Source organism: Chlorocebus sabaeus, chromosome 21 (assembly GCF_047675955.1).
Source record: "Chlorocebus sabaeus isolate Y175 chromosome 21, mChlSab1.0.hap1, whole genome shotgun sequence".
NCBI lineage: Eukaryota > Metazoa > Chordata > Mammalia > Primates > Cercopithecidae > Chlorocebus > Chlorocebus sabaeus.
Window position 1 is genome coordinate 124,313,761 of NC_132924.1, and position 21,727 is coordinate 124,335,487.

Here is a 21,727-nt window from a genome sequence, read left to right on the forward strand (position 1 = left end):
GGGCATGGTGGCACACGCCTGGAATCTCAGTTACTCGGGAGGCTGAGACAGGAGGATGGCTTGAACCTGGGAGGCAGAAGTTGCAGTAAGCTGAGATTGTGCCACTGCACTCCAGCTTGGGTGACACAGTGAGACTCTGTCTCAAAAAAAAAAAAAAAAAAAAAAAAGGTGTGGGAGGGTATTCATCAGCTGTTAACTGATTTTAATTATGATTTTGAAGAATATTCTCAAAGTCAAATCATGTGACCAGAGCATATATAAAATGAAGAAAGCAAACAGTGCCTATGGAAGAAGACGCAGGTTGGGCTCAAAGCTCGTACCTTTCCTCTCTCAACAGTTCTGGCTCTGAGTCCCAGCTATGCCAATGACTCACTGCTGGACCGTTCTGTGTGTCAGTCTCTGAGCCTCGTGCCAATGTCTACTGTGTGCCTGGTATAGGTCTTGGCTCAGGCTAGGTGGCAGGCAATAAATGCTTTTCTTGGTTTGGGGGTGGAGGGTGCCATTTGGTAAAGTGAAAAGAATGTGGATTCCAAAGGTAGGTCTCAATTTGAATCCTTTCTCTATCATTTACTACATACAATCTCCAGTAGATTTTATTTTTCTAAACCTTGGTTCTTAACTTGCAAAATGGAGGTAATAACATCTCCTTTGCAGGACTGTCGTGAGAATGAACTGAACTTGTGTATGGCTGGCCCATAACAGGCACCAACAAGTGGGTTTGAATCCAGGCCCCTACTTTCATAGTCTAGACACCAGACAGAAGAGACTAACTGCATTGGGCTGTGAGGATGAGACAGAAAAGCAGCTCCATCTACTTTGAGAAGTCAAATGTGTCAAATGCTTGTTTTTATTTGTAAAGTAAGACACATAAACAATATTGTGTTTAAAGAAGGATGGAGGCTGGGCTCAGTGGCTCACACCTGTAATCCCAGCACTTTGGGAAGCCAAGGAGGGTGGATCACCTGAAGTGAAGAGTTTGAGACCAGCCTGGTCAACACGGTGAAACCCCGTCTCTACTAAAAATAAAAAAATTAGCCAGGCAGTAGTGGCAGGGACCTGTAATCCCAGCTACTCTGGAGGCTGAGGCAGGAGAAGCGCTTGAACCCAGGAGGCAGAGATTGCAGTGAGCTGAGATTGTGCCACTATACTCCAGCCTGGTGACAGAACAAGAGTCCGTCTCAAAACAAATAAATAAATAAAAATAAATAAATAAGAACAATGGAGCTAGGTGCGGTGGCTCATGCCTGTAATCCCAGCACTTTGGGAGGCCGAGGCAGGTGGATCACGAGATCAGGAGTTTGAGACCAGGCTGACTAACATGGTGAAACCCCATCTCTACTAAAAATATAAAATTAGCTGGGTGTGGTGGCGCATGCCTGTAATCTCAGCTACTTGGGAGGCTGAGGCAGAAGAATCGCTTGAACCTGGGAGGCAGAGGTTGCAGTAAGACAAGATTGCGCCATTGCACTCCAGCCTGGGTGATAGAGCGAGACTGTCAAAACAAAACAAAACAGATGGAAAAATGTATTCCACAGATCCCAGAGCACCTATAAAGCAAGAGTTGTTCTATGCATTTGCCAAGTCCATTGAAAATTATTTTAAGGCTGAAAATGACATTTTCAAAAATTATTTGCCACCAAATATGCCTGATCTAATTCAGTATTGGGGTACGAACACACGCCGGAACAGTACAAAATAGGCTTATCCCAAGCACATTAATGAAGAACATGTTATAAGATGATTTTAAAATAACCTACAGCTCTATCACTAAGCATCTGGCAGAACACATTATACGTGTTCTATCAGGTTATTTCTGGTGTAGACAAATGAAAAGCCAGTTTCTATTATTTGACTGGTGCCCTTTTATATTAAAGGACTAAGCTGGAAATGAGGCAAAGAATTTCCTAATTACCAATGACGATGATCTGCTGAGTCAACTCGGAATGTAATTCAGTAAGATTGGAGGGAAAGGAATGAAATCTAACGGATGGGGACGGTATTGCTGGTACCGTGTTGAGCTGCGGGAAGATTTTGCTGACTTTCTTGAGAAGTGAGGGGATCTGATGCCTGAGCAATCAACCATGATTCAGAGTAACTTGTGACAGTGCTGTTTGAACAGAAATAAAATTTGATCTTTTTCTATGCACCCAAGCCACTCAGTGAAATATATTTGTAAATACAATTCCATCTTCTGACATTTGATCTAGGTGGATTATTTAAAAAGCTGTGTCTTTATGATTTGGTTTTGCAAGACTTAAAAAAAATTATTTGTGTTTGTTTTATCCAGGCCGTAGGTTCCTGTTTTACTGTTCTTTCTGCCTCCTGCTTCTGTTTCTCAGAAAAATAGAAAATTGACTTTGCTTTGTTCAGGGGAATCCATGGCATGTATACCACTCCCATTTAAGTCAGGTTAACAGGGTAAATGCTCATGATGTTCTGAGTCTACTGGTTCTAAAAGCCCTTTGTATGTGCTTTTACCGCCTTATAAAAGGGCATAGATCAGTATTTGTGTTGACTTTGAAGCTTTTCTTCTCACACCACACAGGTATCTTAACACAGGGGTTCGTACATGGTGACCGGGCAGACAGATGCGTGTGAAACTATTGTGTAGACTAAATGCAATATACAGTTAATGCCTGGTGGGAAATAGAATTTTTCTTTAATTGGTCATTTGTGAGATTGAATAAGTAGGCAGGTAGGCTGTAAACACAGTCCCATCTATAGACATGTGTCCTGGGAACAGAAAGGATCACATATTCTTAAGCTAAGACAAAGGCTTTAGTTTGAAGATAATGTCTGTGACTATTTCATCACAGAGTGCTATTATAGACATCCTCTTGGAGGCTATACTAGAAAAAATTCTGAATGAATTAGTAGTATTTTCCCACTAGCTGTGTCCGAACATATCACCCTTGGCTCATGAAAAATTATTTCTCTGCCAGGCATGGTAGTGCATGCCAGTATTCCCAGCTACTTGGGAGGCCGAGGCAGGAGGACTGCTTGAGGCTGGGAGTTCGAGGTTACAGTGAGCTATGATCATGCCACTGTACTCCAGCCTGGGTGACAGAGTGAGACCCTGTCTCAAAAAAAAATTATTTCCACAGTTCATTCCTACATTCTGGAAAAGAATAAACCATATTAATACCACATATCAATGCTAGTATTATTAGATCTGAGTAGTGAACACATAGACTGGTATTCAGAGATTCCCCAAATCAATCTTTAATTGTTAGACATAATAAAAGTGAAAGGGCAGATTCAAGTCCAGGAACGTGGACAGATCTTAAGAAGGAAAATCTCCTTTCTTTCAATCTCCCAGCTTCTCAAACTGGCAGCTGAGTCTTGGGCAGGCAAATGACTCAGAAACTTTTACAGCCTCCCTGGTACTGAAGTACTATATACTTAGTTTCTTAAAAGAATCTGATTCATAGTGAACCATTCCACTGAAATTGCACGATTTTTATCCAAATAGCAATACAATCTCTATCCAATGGTTTTTGTATACAATAAATGCTCTCCAGGCTATATGTAACATTTGTTGTTTACTATATTAGACCCAGTAGTTTGCTTTATAATTTGAATTGTATAGAGCAGTACTTATACTGTGTTGCCTACTAGATTTTATGAAAATAAGACTTTAAAAAATGACATTCCTCCAACAATGAAACCATGTAAATTGAAGACAGGGACCTGATTATACTATTAAGTGAAAAGCTAAGTTGCCAAACAGTCTCTGGCAGGGTCTACATCAGTTATCTGTCCATTTCTATATTTGTGTATAAAGGAACAACAAAAGTTGGGCAAAAATGTGACACCGGAATTTATCCATTTGTCTCAAAGTGGCGGCATTCCAGGGAGTTTTAATTTTTTTATGTTTTTTCTTTTATAATCAGAGGAATGTCATTTTGAAAAAGTTTGAGTTGTGGTGTAATACACCTAGCATAATTTGTCATCTTAACCGTTTTCCAGTAGACAGTCAGTAGTATTAAGTATGCTCACACTGTGGTGTAACCAATCTCCAGAACTTCTTCATCTTAGAGGAATGTTGTTTTTAAAAGACAGAACCAAATACTTCTCCAGACGTTTGTGATTTGAAAAATCAAATGCAAAGTAAGTAATGGCTTAGTCAGACCAAACCATCATAATTGAATAGCCTGACCAATTTGTGAAAGAACTAGCCATGGGCTTTATTCACTGTCTTTGTTTTTTTTTTTTTTTTTGAGATGGAGTCTTGCTCTGTCGCCCAGTCTGGAGTACAGTGGTGCAATCTTGGCTCACTGCAACCTCCGCCTCCTGGGTTCAAGCAATTCTCCTGCCTCAGCCTCCCGAGTAGCTGGGACTACAGGCGCACGCCACCACACCTGGCTAATTTTTGTGTTTTTGGTAGAGACGGGGTTTCACCATATTGGACAGGCTGGTCTTGAACTCCTGACCTCTTATGATCTACCCCTTTGGCCTCCCAAAGGGCTTTTCATTCAGCATGTGAAGAGGAAATCATGGGCAGAGCTGTAGAAATCATATTAGAATTTCATCTGTGTAGTTCCTTGGAAAGCTTTTTATTGAACCACCTGTTTCAATTTCCATTTTTTAAAACATAAAATATACCTCTGTCTGTAATCATGCCATGATGAGCAGCTGACATTCTTACTCAGGACTTAGAATAACAATGCTTTAGAGTCCTGCACAAAGCCTCCAAAAGAGTGGAAAAAATACACAACCCTTCGAAACAGGTTTACTCAAGCACGGTGAGAGAGGCTGGGCGGTCATTTATTAACAGGGCACGCGTTCCTTCTCAGAGAGATGGCAAAGGAAGCTTGTTCTAAACTTTTCCACCATTTCAATGGCTACTTTCTCCTGAGTCATTAAGGGAACACTGGTATTAGGTTTTGTGTCACAGTCATACCAAGGATACCTCGCTAGCAAAGTTAATGCTTTTCTAAGTGCTTATGAGTCAGGGGACAGTCCGGGTTCTGAGCTGAAGGAATTCTCATCTAAATGCAAATCAAGACAAGCCCGTCTAGGATGCATAAATAGGTACTGTAATTTTTCCACCATTTAATGTTCAGCCCCCCAAATGCGTTTTCACACAACCCTATTGGTAAAGAAGTGTCTCTTATTAGAATTAAACGACATTTGTTTTCTTCCCCACACCGGCAGTTATATAGGTAGAAAGTGTTCAGTCTTGATTTGGTTGATTTAACGCATGGGAAATAAAATGGACGAAGAGAATCACATTTTTCTAACCTCGACTTCTCCACACCAGACTTCTAAACCCATGGCCATGCCATTTCTATTTGATGTCCCAAAGGAATGAAAGAAAATGTGCCCCAAATGGAACTTAAGTTTCATCCCAGCTCTACTCCTTTCAGTGTTTTTCTAATTTAATGACACTGTCATCCTTCCTTTCATGCCAGAAATTGGAGAGTCCCCCTAGAGTCCTCTTCCCACACACCACATATCCAGGCTGTACTTTTATAATGAATCCCTTCCTCTAAATCTCCACTGCTGTGACTTTAATTCAGCCTTTTGTCACCTCTCACTGGGCTACTGCAGCACTTTACTGGTTTTCTGGTTTAGTCTTTTCCCCATAAATTTGAGCCTCCAGCCTGTTACTGGAGTAATCATTCCATAAAATGCAAGTCTGATGCTGGGCGTGGTGGCTTCCAGCACTTTGGGAGGCCAAGGAAGGAGAATGGCTTAAGCCCAGAAGTTCAAGACCAGCCTGGGCAACATAGGGAGAACCTACCTCTTCAACAACATAAGAAACTGTAGTCGGGCATGGTGGTGTGTGCTGGTAATCCCAGCTACTCAAGAGGCTACTCAGGATAACTTGAGCCCAGGAGTTTGCGGCTGCAGTGAGCTATGATTGTTCTCCAGCATGAGTGACAGAGGGAGAGTCTACCTCTAAAAACAAACAAACAAACAAACAAATACATAAAACACAAGTCTGGGCTGGGCACAGTGGCTCATGCTTGTAATCTCTTTGGATTTGGGATTACTTTGGGAATCTTTGGGAGGCTCTGGTGGGTGGATCACCTGAGGTCAGGAGTTCGAGACCAGCCTGGCCAACATGGCAAAACCCTGGTCTCTTCTAAAATTTAAAAAACAAAACAAAACAAAAACGACACAAGTTTGAACAAGTCACTCCTCTGGAAACCATGGCAAGAGAGGCAAGGGCAAGTTTATGATGTTCGTCTGTGCCGCTTCAAATGTGCGGCCCTTCCTTACTCAAGGAGGTTAATGGGAAGAACAAAGACCCTTCCACCTTAACCTTATGTTACTCCAAATCTCCTCAATCAGCCCAAAAGCAGAGTGTAGAATTTTATAATGCTCTGAGGATGAGGAGCATAATCTTCAAGTCCTAACTCTGCTGGATTATTTACCACTTTGCCAACATTTTTTGTTGCTGTTGTTTTTGTTTTTCAAACCAGGTCTCAGTCCTATCGCCCAGGCACAATCATGGCTCACTGCAGCCTCGACCTTCCAGGCTCAGATGATTCTCCCATCTCAGCCTCCCAAGTAGCTGGGACTACAGGTGTGCACCACCAGCCCAGCTAATTTTTTGTATTTTTAATAGAGATGGGGTTTGGCCATGCTGAGGCTGGTCTTGAAGTCCTGGACTCAAATGATCTGCCCACGTCGGCCTCCCAGACTGCTGGGATTACAGGTGTGAGCCACCATGTCTGGCCCACTTTGCCAGCTTAGTGGCCAGTCTGGTTTCTGGTCCTCATTAAGGGCAAGACCAATGACTAATTCCACTGCCCTCTACAGTGGAATGCACTCCATGTCTTTAGTGAGGCAAAGCACTACTGCTTGTCCCTTGCCTTTCTGGAGATGAGACTCAATCTGCCCCTTTGCACTGGATGTTCCAACAAGCAATTGGCTAGCAGTATAAAGAGAAGTTCTGGCACAGATTAGTCACGGATTGGCAAACTTTCTGAAAAAAGCCCAGATAGAAATATTTCGGCTTTATGAGCCATATAGTCTCTGTTGCAGCAACTCACTCTGCCGTTGCAGCATGAAAACGGCATGGACAATACATAAATGAATGCACGCGGCTGTGTGCCAATAATACTTTAATCACAAAACCAGGTGGTGGGCCAGACATGGCCCATGAGACACCATGTGCCAACCCCCTAATCAGGTATATGAGCTAAGATGCTGCATCAACCTTGGATCAGCTGAGAATTTCAGACCTCTCCAGAGGTGATAGACAACCACGCTGAGAACATGGGTTCTGGAGCCCAGCTGCCTTGGTTCAAATCTTGGCTTTAGCGTTTGCTAGCTGTTGAGCCTTTGGGGGAGTAACTTTACACGATTGTCTCATTTGAGCCTCACAGCAACCCTGTGAGATAAATCCGATATTCCCATTTAACAGAGGCCTGGGTGCAGTAGGATCCAAGGTTCAGGAACTTCCCATCAGCACAGGAACATGCCGAGTCACTCTCATCTTTTAAAAGAGGTGCCCTCCCTGGGTCCCCCTCCTCCTCCAGCCAAGCCCTCACTCACATCTCCTCTTCACACCAAGCTTCTTGATAAAGCTGTCCACATCCTCCACCCATACTTTGTTATCTCACACTCACTTTGCAACCTCTGCAACTGGCTTCTGCCCCTGGCTTTGAAATTGGTGACAGTTTTATCATGATGGTTTCTTAAACAAGAAATACACATATTTAACGTCTACTGCATACCTAGGCTATGTCCTTTATCGACATTGCCAGCCCGAGTTAGGGAAAAAGATAATCACGGTGCACTCTGCCTCCCAGTAGACGTGCTATATGTAGGTTACCTGTGATTCACTCTAGTGAACATCCCAACTCTACAACACCAATATTTGAGCCCCGGCCTCATCCAGGTGAAGGCAGGGTTGCCTCTCTAGGGTGGAAAAATTTAAGATGAATCCTAAAGTGGCCATCGTCATGATTAAGGGATGCAGATTTTATCTTGAGAACTCTATCAACCAAGAGAGCGAGATAATACACTACTGGACATCTCCATTTTTCACTCTACGCTTACATCCCTGTGACCAAAATGATGCTAATCCAAGGCCATGCGACCTGTGGACCTGTAGGAGTAGATATTTCATCTGTTAGTTTCGCTGCCCAGTGAGTGAAGCGGCAGGATGCACCCCCTCAATGACTTGAGCTCCAGGGTTCTGCTTCGACAGGATGCACCCTCTTGCTGAGGAGACTCTCAAGGACAGGAATGATCTCAACTGTCTCTGAGTGCTCAGTGCCTAGGACAATGCCAGGCAGATAATAAGCTGTTAGGAAATGACTGTTGAGCAAGTGAGTCCGCTCATGGGTGGGAGATGGCAGAGGCAGGGTGTTTACCACATTAAAATGATCCAACATCTTTTCTTTGGAGCTTGGCTACCCTGGGGAACAGAATGAATAAGAATCCGAAAGAACCTGGCCACTGCTCAGAAAAAAGGGCCACGCTCCCAGTCGTGTGTGTCTCTCTCTCTGCCTTCTTTCTGTTCATTGAGTCATGATTCCAACAGTGCAGGAACATAGGAAGAATGCCAATTATAATATTTTTTTGACAGCTGGGAGAATAGACGCTCTCTGCCTGTCTCTTCAGCACACAGGCAGCACTTGTCTAAGCGCCAGCTCTCGTGATAACCAATCCCACTGAGAATCAGTTCTCTCTGTAGCTCCTACTCCTTGACCCAATGTGAAATTTCTCCAAACTATTTTTAAAGTATCTAATCTGTTGTGAGTCACAGACTATGGAGCTGCTAGTTTACCATTTCTGGGCAGATAGCTTTAACATCAAGACCTTATGAGGTTGTCACTTGCTATTTAAGATGGCAGACAGGAATAGAAGAACAAAGTGGTGCACATAAAATCTTTAACTGTTCCTTTATGTCAAGGGATTTGAGATATTTATAGATTTTTCAAGTGCCTATCTTTGAAAGAAAAGGTAATTATTTCACATAACAACCTTGAAAGACCGGTCAGTGATCTTCTCCCAAATTTTCATAATAGGAGAACTAGGGGTCTTGGAGATTGACTGAATGGCAAAAGACAGTCCATTTTTAAAAACAACCCAAAGCTCTTGAGTTTATTATCCATGGCTCAATTCACTGAGTTATGCTACCTCCCCTCATACCGGATGAAACAAGTATTAGTTATCTCCTGATCCGCAACAATTCACCCAAAACTCAGTGGCTTGAGACAACAATAATTTATTATCTGTTACGGACTGAATTTATGTGTTATGTGTTTCCTCGAAATTCATATGCTGGATCCCTAACCTCCAATGTGACTGTATTTGCAGACAGAGCCTTTAAAGAGGTAATTAAGTTTAAGTGAGGCCATAGGGTTGGCCCTAGTCCAATAGGACTTGTGTCCTTATAAGGGGAGGAGACACCAAGGATGAGTGCACACAGAGAAATGGCCACATGAAAGCACAGTGATGTCTCTGTAAGCCAAGGAGAGAGGCCTCAGGAGAAACCGAACCTGTCAACACCTTGATCTTGGACTTCCAGCCTCCAGAACTGTGACACATCAACTTCCGTTGTTTAAGCCGCCCTTTTTTTCTGAGCGGTGGCCGGGGTCTTTGGGATTCTTATTCATTCTGTTCCCCAGGGTAGCCAAGCTCCAAAGAAAAGATGTTGGATCATTTTAATGTGGTAAACACCCTGCCTCTGCCATCTCCCACCCATGAGCGGACTCACTTGTTCAGCAGTCATTTCCTAACAGCTTATTATCTGCCTGGCATTGTCCTAGGCACTGAGCACTCAGAGACAGTTGAGATCATTCCTGTCCTTGAGAGTCTCCTCAGCAAGAGGGTGCATCCTGTCGAAGCAGAACCCTGGAGCTCAAGTCATTGAGGGGGTGCATCCTGCCGCTTCACTCACAGCAGAAACTAACATGAAATATCTACTCCTACAGATCCACAGGTCGCATGGCCTTGGATTAGCATCATTTTGGTCACAGGGATGTAAGCGTAGAGTGAAAAATGGAGATGTCCAGTAGTGTATTATCTCGCTCTCTTGGTTGATAGAGTTCTCAAGATAAAACCTGCATCCCTTAATCATGATGATAGCCACTTTAGGATTCATCTTAAATTTTTCCACCCTAGAGAGGCAACCCTGTCTTCACCTGGATGAGGCTGGGGCTCAAATATTGGTGTTGTAGAGTTGGGATGTTCACTAGAATAAATCACAGGTAACCTACATATAGTACCTCTGCTGGGAGGTAACAAACTAATATAGTATCTCTTACGGTTTCCATGGTTCAGGAATTCATGACCAGTTCATTTGGACAGTCCTGGTTCATGGTCTTTCATGAGGTCTCTCAGTTGGGTATGGCTGGGGCTGCCTAATCTGAAGGCTCAATTGAGGCTGAATGATCCACTTCCATTGTATGCTCTCCCATCGCTGGCAAGCTAGTGATGGCTGTTGGCAAGGGGCCTTAGTTCCTCCCTGCCTGGGTCTAATGAAACTTCTTCATTCAGTCCTAACCAACCATCCTGCAGCCTTCCCTTTAGTTTAGTTATATATTAAATATATAATAAGAAGAGAAATAGGACAGCCCTTATTTTCTCCTGTCAGGATTTTGGTATCATAAATTTAAAAATGAAGGGGAGAAAAATTCCATGTATTTTCCATGGAGCACTACCCAGATCCCCTTTCAGAAATGAAGGGTATTTCCCCAGCTGTTGAGAGTCCTTCCAACTGACAACCCTCAACTATTAGCCAGAAATGACCTTAGCTGAAGGGAGTTGCCTTGCCCAAGGTCAGCTCCCTGCCCAGGACAGCTGTTATCTACTGACTGGCTGGTGTCAGAGTATAAAGGTCTAGTTTCTTTGCACCAACCTGGGACAACTCTGATGAGCCGCCCCTGCTTAGCCCTCCCTGTGGGTTAGCTGATGCCTTTGTTGACACCGTATTGCATCACAACCTCACCCTCCACCCAATCTTCCTGCCTTCCCTTCTCCCACAGGTGTCAATCCTGAGAGCACTTCCTGATAAACATCCTGCACACCAATCTCTTCCTAGAGTCTGTATCTCAGGGGATGCAAACTGCAACAATCTACTTTACAGGAAGATTATTCTCAGAGCTGTCAACCATCTAATTATAGCCAAATGAACCTCCAGATTCTATCTAGTATATCATGTGTTCAACTGCAGACCCAGCTGTTGAAACCAAGTGATAAGGCAGATTGTCTTGGTAGAGATAGAGGTGCCCAATCCTCCATTTCTTCCTGTATCCACTCCCTCTGTGATGTGACTGCCACTTCTGCTTCATTTTGTTGGCCAAAGCAAATCATAAGGCCAACCCAGATCTAGGGAGGAGGAAACAGATTCTGCCTTGGATAGGAGGAACTACCATGTGCCTGCTCTGAGCCTAGGCCTCAAGGGACCTTACATATGCTTCTGTCTCTCCTGGAACCCGTCATGGGCATTTGAACGAGCTGGGACTAGCCTGCTGGAAGAGAGACCATGTGGAATTGAGACAAGCTAGCTGTTCCTGCTGAGGTCACTCTGGTCCAGCTAGTCCCCAAGTAACCTGGTAGGTGACCAAAGATGTCGTATGAATAAGCACAGTCAAGACCAGAAGAATGCCCACCCAAATTGCTGACCCACAGATTTGTGAGTTAAGTAAATGGTGGTTAAGTTTTGGGGAGGTTATTGCTATGCAGCAATAGAAAACCTGATGTAGTACCAGCTATGGTTTGGATGTGGTTTGTTCCCATCAAAACCCACATTGCAATTTGATACCCCAATGTGGCAGAGTTGAGAGGTGGGGCCTAGGGGGAGGTATTTGGGCCAAGGGGGAAATCCCTCATGAATAGATTAATACCCTCCTGCAGGGGTGAGTTCTCACTCTCACAGGAATGGATTAGTTCCCTTGAGAGCAGGTTGTTAAAAAGTACCTGTCTTCCTCAGTTTCTCTCTCTTGCTAGGTGATCTCTTTGCAGATGTCTACTCCCTTTCTGCTTTCCATGAGTGCAAGAGGCATGAGGCCTTCATCAGATGCAGCTGCTCCATCTTGAGCTTTCCAGCCCCCAGAATCAGGAGTCAATTAAACCTCTTTTCTTTATAAATTACCTAGCCTTAGGTATATTGTTACAGCAACATTAAACAGACTAAGATAGTACTCAAATCTGCTGGATACATGAATCAGCTGGCAAAAGAAGAGCATGGAGAATCCAGACTATAGGAGATATCCTGGATTCATTTTAATGGGCTCTGGTACACCTAGCTGTTGCAGAAGCTGCTGCTGATGGCTCACACCTACAACGTTTTTAGCAGGATCGTTCTTGGGTGACAGAAGCCATCTCAGCTGGAGGTGCATCTCCCTTGTCCTGGGGCATCCTATAACAAAAGGCTGTCTTGTATGAAGGCACAAAATCTAGCTGTCTTGCCTCAAGGTAGGGCAAATTCTGGTGCAATTTATAGCACCAATCTCCTCTCCTGTCATCAGGCTGAGAGTGAATCTCATCTGAAACCACATCTTTGCTCAGCTTCTTCTTCCTCTCACCCTCTTACAGGTTCCTTTTGAGAGCACTCCCTTAATAAACAAACAAACTTGCTCCTGAGACCTCAGCTTAGGCTCTGCTTCCAATAAATCAAAAGTGAATTCCTAGGAGAAAAAGACAGGGAGCATGGGAGTAACTGCTGTGGAAGGAAATTGGAAAAGCACGGATTATCCTAACACCTTTGCAGTAGAAGTTTTCAAACCAATAGAAGATGACTCTCCCGTTGGTCCAAGACAAACATCTCCATTGCAAGTGCTTGATGTGCTCCCACCACCTATAAGGAAATGCACTCCTTTCCTTTGTAAGACTGGGCATGACACTTTCTTTTCCCTCCTACCTTTAATTTTTCCCTCCACTCACTCTTTCCCCAGCAGAGTTGGAGTCTATCCCTCTTTGTAGGAAGATGCCATCACCTCCATTCTTCTAGCTACAGCCCCCGTCCTCTCCCTCGCATCAGGACACTTGATCTATCTACACTAGAGATCCCCACTTCTTTATCTCTTAATCATCAACCCACACTATATGGCTTCTGCTGTCAACCCTGCCACTGAAAGTATCCTTGCCGCAGTCACAACGACCTCAGTCCTTATGTTACACAACGAGTTGGCTGCATTTGGTGTCACTGACCGCTCTTAGTATGCGAAACACGATGACACACTTTCCCTTTGCTCCTGTGATGCTGTGTTCACTTGGATTTCTGCCTACTTTCCAGGGAAGTCAGAATCCATTTCTTTCGACTGTCCCTTAGATGTCCACGTGTTTTCTGGTTTTCTTTTCACCATACATTTCTATGAATTATTTCACCTACTATTATAGCACCAATTGCCACTAACATTTGAATGATTTTCAAATTGAAGTTCCAGCTCCAGACTCAATATCCACTTACCCTTTGGGCACCTCCACTTAAATGTGCCACAGGCGCCTTATTGGACTACCACCACCTGAACACACACCTGCATGCATGCCCACACACACCCCCACACACCTGCACACACACCTGCATGCCCACACACCTGCATGCACGCACACCTGCACACACACCTGCATGCATGCCCACACACACCCACACACACCTGCACACACACCTGCATACACACCTGCATGCACACACCTGCTTGCATCCTCACACACCCCCACACCCACACACACCTGCACACACACCTGCATGCACACACCTGCATGCACACACCTGCTTGCATCCTCACACACCCCCACACCCACACACACCTGCACACACACCTGCATGCACACACCTGCATGCACGCACACCTGCACACACACCTGCATGCATGCCCACACACACCCACACACACCTGCATACACACCTGCATGCACACACCTGCTTGCATCCTCACACACCCCCACACACACCTGCACACACACCTGCATGCACACACACCTGCATGCATGCCCACACACACCCACATACCTGCATGCACACACACCTGCATGCATGCCCACACACACCCACACACATGCACTCACATATACACCCTGCTCCTCTTCCTCCTCTGTTCCATACCCCCACAGCTGGAACTATCATCCATCTACTTTCCCATGGCAAAACCTTTGGAATCACCCTTGATTCGTCTGCTTCCCCTTCAATTAACCACTACCTTCCAAATTCCTTTCTGTTTTACCTCCACAATAGCCTTCTACTTTTAGACACGATTCCATTTCTTTCTACCTTCAGCTGCTACCCAGGCCTAGATTATTTCACACTGCATCTCGTCTGGGCTCCTGTTCTAACCACATCCAATCTAATTTCCATACCCAGTTAGGGGATCATCCTGAAATGCAGAGCTGATTATTGCTCTTCCCTGCTGAAAACAAGTTTGACTTCCTCTGGGATCAGCTCTTCCACAGATAGGATGGGGTTTCCTCCCACAGTAACGGAACGGGTTCTATCACACTCCATTGTAATGAATTACCTGTCTGTTCTTCCCAAAGAAACAAAAGTTCCTTCCTTTGTTCAATTAGTAGGTATTCACTGACACCTTCCTATGCATAATGCACGGAGCTGTTAATCAAGTGGTAAGTAAAACATACATTGACCTTTTCCCATCAGCAGGGCTCACAGATTTGTCATCCTGTTACCCATGCTAGCAGTTTTAGGCCCATAAGTTGCTTAATAGGTATTTGCTGAATAAATACATGATAAAATGAGTGCTGTTGGCCGGACGTGGTGGCTCACACCTGTAATCCCAGCAACTTTGGGAGGCCAAGGTGGGCAGATTCACCTGAGGTCAAGAGTTCGAGACCAGCCTGGCCAACATGGCAAAACTCCGTCTCTACTAAAAATATAAAAATTAGCTGGTTGTGGTGGCACATGCCTGTAGCCCCAGCTACTCGAGAGGCTGAGGCAGGAGAATCACTTGAACCCAGGAGGCAGAGGTTGCAGTGAGCTGAGATCATGGCAAGATACTCCAGCCTGGGTGACAGAGGGAGACTCTCTCAAAAAAAAAAAAAAAGAAAAAGAAAAAGAAAAGAAAAAGAGTGCTGTCTTTTAAAGACTAATTTTCTCCATTCCTTTCCCTATTTTAGAATGAAATTCATGGGAACAGATTTTATAAAAATGATCTTCATGGTCCATGTTTACGGAAAGTATCTTTTTATTACAAAAGGCAGAGATAAATTATATCTAAATATTTTCAGACCATCAAAAGTCTTTAAGTAACTCACATTCCTCCATGGAGATTATCCTGGTAGCCAAATTAACAGAATCAGCCAAGCTCCTAAGGAACTTACCACATAAATTAAAGATACTTGATAAAATCCAATTATAAAGGAGCAAATTTCTATGAACTTGAAACCACTACCCACCCTGCTGCCAGAACATAATGATATGTTCTCTGCATGCCAAACACATCTTCTCCCAAAAGATAACAACTGTTTTGGGTTGAATTGTGTCCTCTGAAAAGAGGTTGAGGTTCTAAGCGCTGGTACCTGTGACTGCAACCTTATTTGGAAGCAGAGTCTTTGCCGAGTAATCAGGTTAACCTGCTGCCAGGACACTGAAAGCAGAAAGGGCTTGAGCCAAACTGTGGCCACAGAGGTTGTGAAGGGTGCAGGCAAAGGCAGCCCTTGCAGGCCTGAGGGCTGAAACTTACAAGTGGGGTGAGGGGCTTGCTTACCATCAGGTAACCAAAGGGGACACTCTCTTCCCCTCCTTGAAACACATTCTTTCAAAATTTAAGTGGGGAGCCTTGGGCCATCAGCCTGATTTTCAGAAGCTCAAATGATATAAAAATTGGACTCTTGACCAGGTCGTTCCTTTTATGGTGGTAAATATACATAAAAGTTACCATTTGAACTATTTTTCATTTTTTTTTGAGAAGGAGTCTCGCTCTGTCACCCAGGCTGGAGTGCAGTGGTGCAGTGGCGCGATCTCGGCTCACTGCAAATTCTGCCTCACGGATTTAAGTGATTCTACTGCCTCAGCCTCCCAAGTAGCTGGGATTACAGGTGTCTGCCATCACGCCCGGGTAATTTTTTGTATTTTTATTACAGACGGGGTTTCACTGTATTAGCCAGGATGGTCTCGATCTCCTGACTTCGTGATCCACCCGCTTCGGCCTCCCGTAGTGCTGGGATTACAGGTGTGAGCCACTGTGCCCGGCCACCATTTGAACTATTTTCAAGTGTTCAGTGGCAGTAGATACATTCATAGTGTTGTGCAGCCATCACCACCATTCATTTCCGGAACTTTTTCACTTTTCCAAACTGAAACTCTGTCTCCGTAAAACACTAACTCATCTTTTCCCCTCCCTGCAGCCCCTGGCACCCACCATTCTACCTTCTGTCTCTGTTTGGATGACTCTAGGGACTCCCATAAGTGGCATTACGCAGTACGTGTCCTTTTGTGCCTGGCTGATTTCACTCAGCACGAGGTCCTCAGGGCCCCTCCCTGTCACTGCCTGTGTCGGAACTTCCTCCCTTTGTAAGGTTGGGTACTCTTCCATCATCTGTATACACCACATTTGTTTACCCATTCACGACATTTGGATTGTTGTTGAAATCTCACTCGACTGCACACTCCTGCTGCCAGCCGCGTGCTTGGCCCAGGGCACGTGCTCTGGGTCAGCCGCTGAGTATGGGACACAGCTGAGCACACTCACTCCCCCTCTGACCCCAGGACACTCCCTCTCTGACCACCATGGCAAGCCTAGAAGGACCTATACTTGTTGACCTTGACCGAGGGCTGCACGGTTGTGTGAGGTATAAACAGTTGGGTTATAAAGAGTTAAGAACATCACTTTCCTGTTACACTCCCGGGGAGGAAGCTGACGGCAAACCCAGAGCACTCCCTGGATTCTTTTTTCTTTAAACTGGGAAGGCTCTGGGCTTGTCCCCAGCACAAAGCTGCTGCCGTGAAACATCAGGGACTCGCGGAAGAGCCCTGCAACTGTCACCATCACTTCAAATGATCTCAAATAAATCGTAGTTTTCTCGTCAAACCACTGTCTCTTCTTGAATGGGGTTATTCTAATCATTGATCTCTAGTCAAAGCCTAATTTTCTTTTCTAGAAGGTTCTCCCTTCCCTCTCCCTTAAGGTAAACCCTGACAGTACTCCAGGCTCAGCCCAGCTGGTGACATGCATTGAGGCCGTCATCGTCCTTATCCGACCAGCAGTTTTCCCGTTTCTCCCTCCTGTAGGGCCGACTGTGCCACTTGTTATCCTGGCCAAACTGCTTTCCGCCTTTACTGAGCTGTTTCGCCCCAGTACTGTTCAGTTCCCGAACAGATTGTAAGCTCTAGAAGGCAGGAACAATACCTTGCAGTTTAACCTTTGGCACCTAAAACAATACTTTGCTACACCTGCGTTTAATAAAATAACTGAATGAACAAGAAGAATAGGAATGGTATGTTCTCAGCACGGCAACACATCTTCTTCTAAAAGATAACAGTTGTTACAGATTGAACTGTGTCTCCTAAAAAGAGATGTTGAAGTTCTAAGTCCCAATACTGTGAATGTGGTGGCTTTTGGAAACAGTGTCTTTGCAGATATAATCAGCATAAGATGATAGGGGTGCAGGCTCATCCAATGTAGCTTGTGTGTGTGTGTTTTTTTGTTTTTAGTTTTTTGGTTTTTTTTTTTTTTTTTTTTTTTTTGAGAGTGTCTCGCTCTGTCACTTAGGCTGGAGTGCAGTGGTGCAATCTCAGCTCACTGTAACCTCTGCCTCCGGGTTCCAGCAGTTCTCATGCCTCAGCCCCCCCAAGTAGCTGGGATTACACGCCAAGCTAATTTTTTGTATTTTTAGTAGAGACAGGGTTTCACCATGCTGGCCAGGCTGGTCTCGAACTCCTGACCTCAAGTGATCCACCCACCTTGACCTTCCAAAGTGCTGGGATTACAGATGTGAGCCACCATGCCCGGCCTTGTGTTCTTATAAAAAGAAAATTTGGATGCAAAGAAAGACAAAGGAAAGATGGCGATGTGAGAACGGGACAGAGACTGGAGTAACACTGTCACAAGCTGAAGCTGGAGAAGGCAAGGAAGGACCCTCCCTAGAGGCTTTGAAGGGAATGTAGCCCTGCCAACACCTTGACTTTGGACTTTTGGCCTCCAGGACCAGTGAGACAGTAAATTTCTATTGTTTTAAGCTATCCAGTGTGTGGCACTATGTCATCCTCCAGGAAGCTAATGTGACAACTGAATGGAGTGGTTCCAGCCATACAGGTTGACTCAGGGATGTGGCTCTCACATTGTTGCTTGGCACTGGAATAACACTGGGTACCTGTGCTAATTAAACCAGCAGTGACAGCTGGGGTCTCGGTAGGGCCCATTGTGTTGAAACGGACAGTGCTTAAGTGCTTAGTGAAGCTGTGGAGACGCGCTGCCTCGGTCTTAGGAAGTGCTGGAGGCTGCACGGGTCTGTTGCTCCATCCCACTCCTCTGTGAAATGCTCCCCTTCCGAAGAGCGCATCCTAAGTCTGATGATGTCAGACTCGAAATCTTAAACCTCTAGAATAACACTTCTGTTTGTTTTACTTTTTTTTTTTTTTTGCTTTTCCTGTGACGTTTTACAAATACTGAAGTATCCCAATCAAGGTAAATTCAAACAAAACTTTCAATGAATGATTTTTGAGAAGCTGAGGGGGAACAAACCTCCTCCAGGTCATGTCCCAGATGTTATCATTTTTCATTTTGTTTCTTTCTCTCTTTTTTTTTTTTTGAGATAGAGTCTGCTCCATTACACAGGGGCTAGAGTGCGGTGTCGCCATCTCAGCTCACTGCAGTGTCTGCCTCCCAGGTTCAAGCAATTCTGGTGCCTCAGCCTCCCGAGTAGTTGGGATACAGGTGCACGCCACCACACCCAGCTAATTTTTGCAGTTTCAGTAGAGACAGGGTTTTGCCATGCTGGCCAGGCTGGTCTCGAACTCCCGGCTTCAAGTGATCTGCCCATCTTGGCCTCCTAAAGTGCTGGGACTACAGGTGTGAGCCATCACACCCAGCTATTTTTTATTTCCATTTGCTGTTGTGCCCTCACCATTTCTCTCTCAGCCTGTGATTTATGATACAATATCCTGAAGACGTCGGGAGCACACAGCCTTGGCCTCAGCTGCAGACAGACTGCGCGGCTTGGGGCGATAACCGCTCTGCCCTCCGTCTGCCACCCGGCAGCCCCACCCACAGAAGGGCCCAGACTTACGGCTTTGGAGGGAGCATAGTGTGTCGGTGATGCCAGTGGAGGCCTGGTTGGGCTCTGGAAGGAAGACGGGCAGAACCTCTGCCCTGTGTCCGGAGGGGAAGACGAGGCATAGATGCGATTCTCTAACCGTTCAGGCTCATGCTTATAGGATTCCAGGGGAAATGTGTGCTGCTTGGTCACTTGGGTGGGTGTTGACGGAGAGGAGGAGAGGCCGGAGGCTGCAGAAGAAACACCAAGGGTGGTCAGAGGTCTGGCCTCTAGGAAGGGACGCCAAGGGCGGTCAGAGGTCTGGCCTCCAGGAAGGGACGCCAAGGGCGGTCAGAGGTCTGGCCTCCAGGAAGGGACATCGGGGGCGGTCAGAGGTCCGGCCTCCAGCAAGGGACATCGGGGGCGGTCAGAGGTCCGGCCTCCAGCAAGGGACATCGGGGGCGGTCAGAGGTCCGGCCTCCAGCAAGGGACATCGGGGGCGGTCAGAGGTCCGGCCATGGCAGAGGGAGGCTCTCACCATTCCTGGTGCCCAAAACCTCAAATGGCAAGAAGCCAAATTATTCTGAATGTTGAGGAAAAGCTTTAAAAACTGATTTCTAGTCTCTTAGAATTGGTGTGTCTAGAAACGCCTCACTATCCACCCTCGGTTGTGGGCAGCATCCCCTCGTTGGGAAGGGGGTGCTCACACAGTCCTGAGTTTTCTGGTGAATTTTTACACACACCCTCCAGATGCTATTGTCCTCCATTCAGCCAAATATCATTTGATCTCCTCTCCTCCCTTCCCCAGCATGGTGCCAAGAGCAAACACAGTGGTGCCATATTTATTGAGGTAAAACATGGGAAAGTTCAGAAAGTGTGTGGCAGAGATGCCAGCCAATGCTGCGGAAGCCACGGGACCACGTACCTGAGAAGGGGGAGGGAGAGGGAAGGGGGAGGAGGAAGGGAATGGGGAGGGGAAGGGAATGGGGAGGAGGAGGAAGCAGGGGAGGGGGAGGGAGCAGGGGAGGGGGAGCGGGAGGGGGAGGAGAAGGGAGGGAAGAGGGAAGGGGGAAGGGGAAGGGGAGGAAGGGGAGAGATGGGAGGAGGAGAGGGAGAGAGGTGGGAGGAGGGGAGGGGAGGGGGAGAGGTGGGAGCAGGGGAGGGGAGGGGAGGGGTGGGAGCAGAGGAGGAGAGCGGGGAGGGGTGGGAGCAGGGGAGGGGGAGGGGGAAGGGGAAGGGAGGGGGAGGGGGAAGGGGAGGGGGAAGGGGAAGAGAGGTGGAGGGGGAGGGGATGGAAGTGCTATTCCTACCAAAACGTGCAACATGAACATTACCACTCTAAGTTCCCAGGGGCAAGACTTCACAGTGAAGATAAATACCCAAGAAGACTTCAGGGAAAGGGTGGGACTGGGATGGGGTCTAAAAAGTGAAACAGATTTAGATGGTCAGGAAAAGGGAGGGAGCAAATACTGGGAGGGGCAATGGTGCTAGTGGAGGCCTGAAGGAAGACTGGAGACATGAATCTTCTGGGAGCTAAACGTTGTCCACTTCAACTTATTTCTAACTGATAGAAACAAGTCTATTTCTTCTATGGACTTATTTATGTCATTGCTAAGTGGCGAGTGTATGCCTTATTCATTACCATGGTGCTTTTGAAAGCAGAGCTGGAGATGCAGAGGCCCGTCAAGAGGAGGTTAAATAAATCATGGCACATCGCACAGGCAGAACGTGAACTGTGAATGTGACCCTATTTGGAAACAGGGTCTTTTCAGATCAACCAAGTCTAGACGAGATTTTGCTGGACTAGGGTGGGCCCTAATGCAACATGACTGTGTCCTTACAAGAGAAGAGACACAGAAACTGATACACAGAGGGAGGGCCTCTTGCTGGCAGAGGCAGAGATCGGAGCAACGCCGTGGCAGCCAAGGCGCGCTAGGGATTGCTGGCAACCCCAGAAGCCAGGGCAAGGCAAAGAAGAATCCTCCCCTACAAGTTTCGGAGGGAGCGTGGTGCTGCCAACACCTTGATTTTGAACTTCTGGCCTTCAGGACGGGGCTACATTTTAGTTGTTTTAAGCCACTCAGTAGGTGGTACTTTGTTATAACAGCCTGAGGAGACTGGTACAATCATGGATTGTGTTCTCAGAGAAGCAGAATCTGGCTTTGGGTCTGATATTGCAAATCTTTTTTTTTTTTTTTTTTTTTTTGGAGACAGAGTTTTCACTCTTGTCTCCTAGGCTGGAGTGCAGTGGTGTGATCTCAGCTCACTGCAACCTCTGCCTCCCGGGTTCAAGTGATTCTCCTGCCTCAGCATCCCGCATAGCTGGGATCACAGGCACCTGCCACCAGGCCTGGCTAATTTTTTAAAAATATTTTTAGTAGACCTGGGGTTTGACCATGTTGAGCAGGCTGCTCTTGAACCCCTGACCTCAAGTGATCCGCCTGCCTCGGCCTCCCAAAGTGCTGGGATTGCAGGCATGAGCCGCCGCACTCATCGTCTGATATCTTACATCTTACAGGTAGAAAAAATTTTAAAATAAATTTTGAATTACGCAAGTCAAACCAAAGATGCCAGGGGACATGGCCTGTTAGATGACATTTAGCCTGGAGCTGAC

The 21,727-nt window shown here is 45.9% G+C and overlaps 1 protein-coding gene across 3 annotated transcripts in view; it reads right to left on the bottom strand.

Moving 5' to 3' along the window:
• PRKAG2 (protein kinase AMP-activated non-catalytic subunit gamma 2) overlaps positions 1–21,727 on the bottom strand; it is a 323,168-nt gene that overhangs the window by 103,560 nt on the left and 197,881 nt on the right. For all 3 annotated transcript variants that reach the window (XM_007983534.3, XM_073009507.1, XM_007983536.3), the window contains one exon: positions 19,147–19,364. In XM_007983534.3, the coding sequence (XP_007981725.2) occupies positions 19,147–19,364 (218 nt within the window). The remainder of the gene's footprint in view (positions 1–19,146; positions 19,365–21,727) is intronic.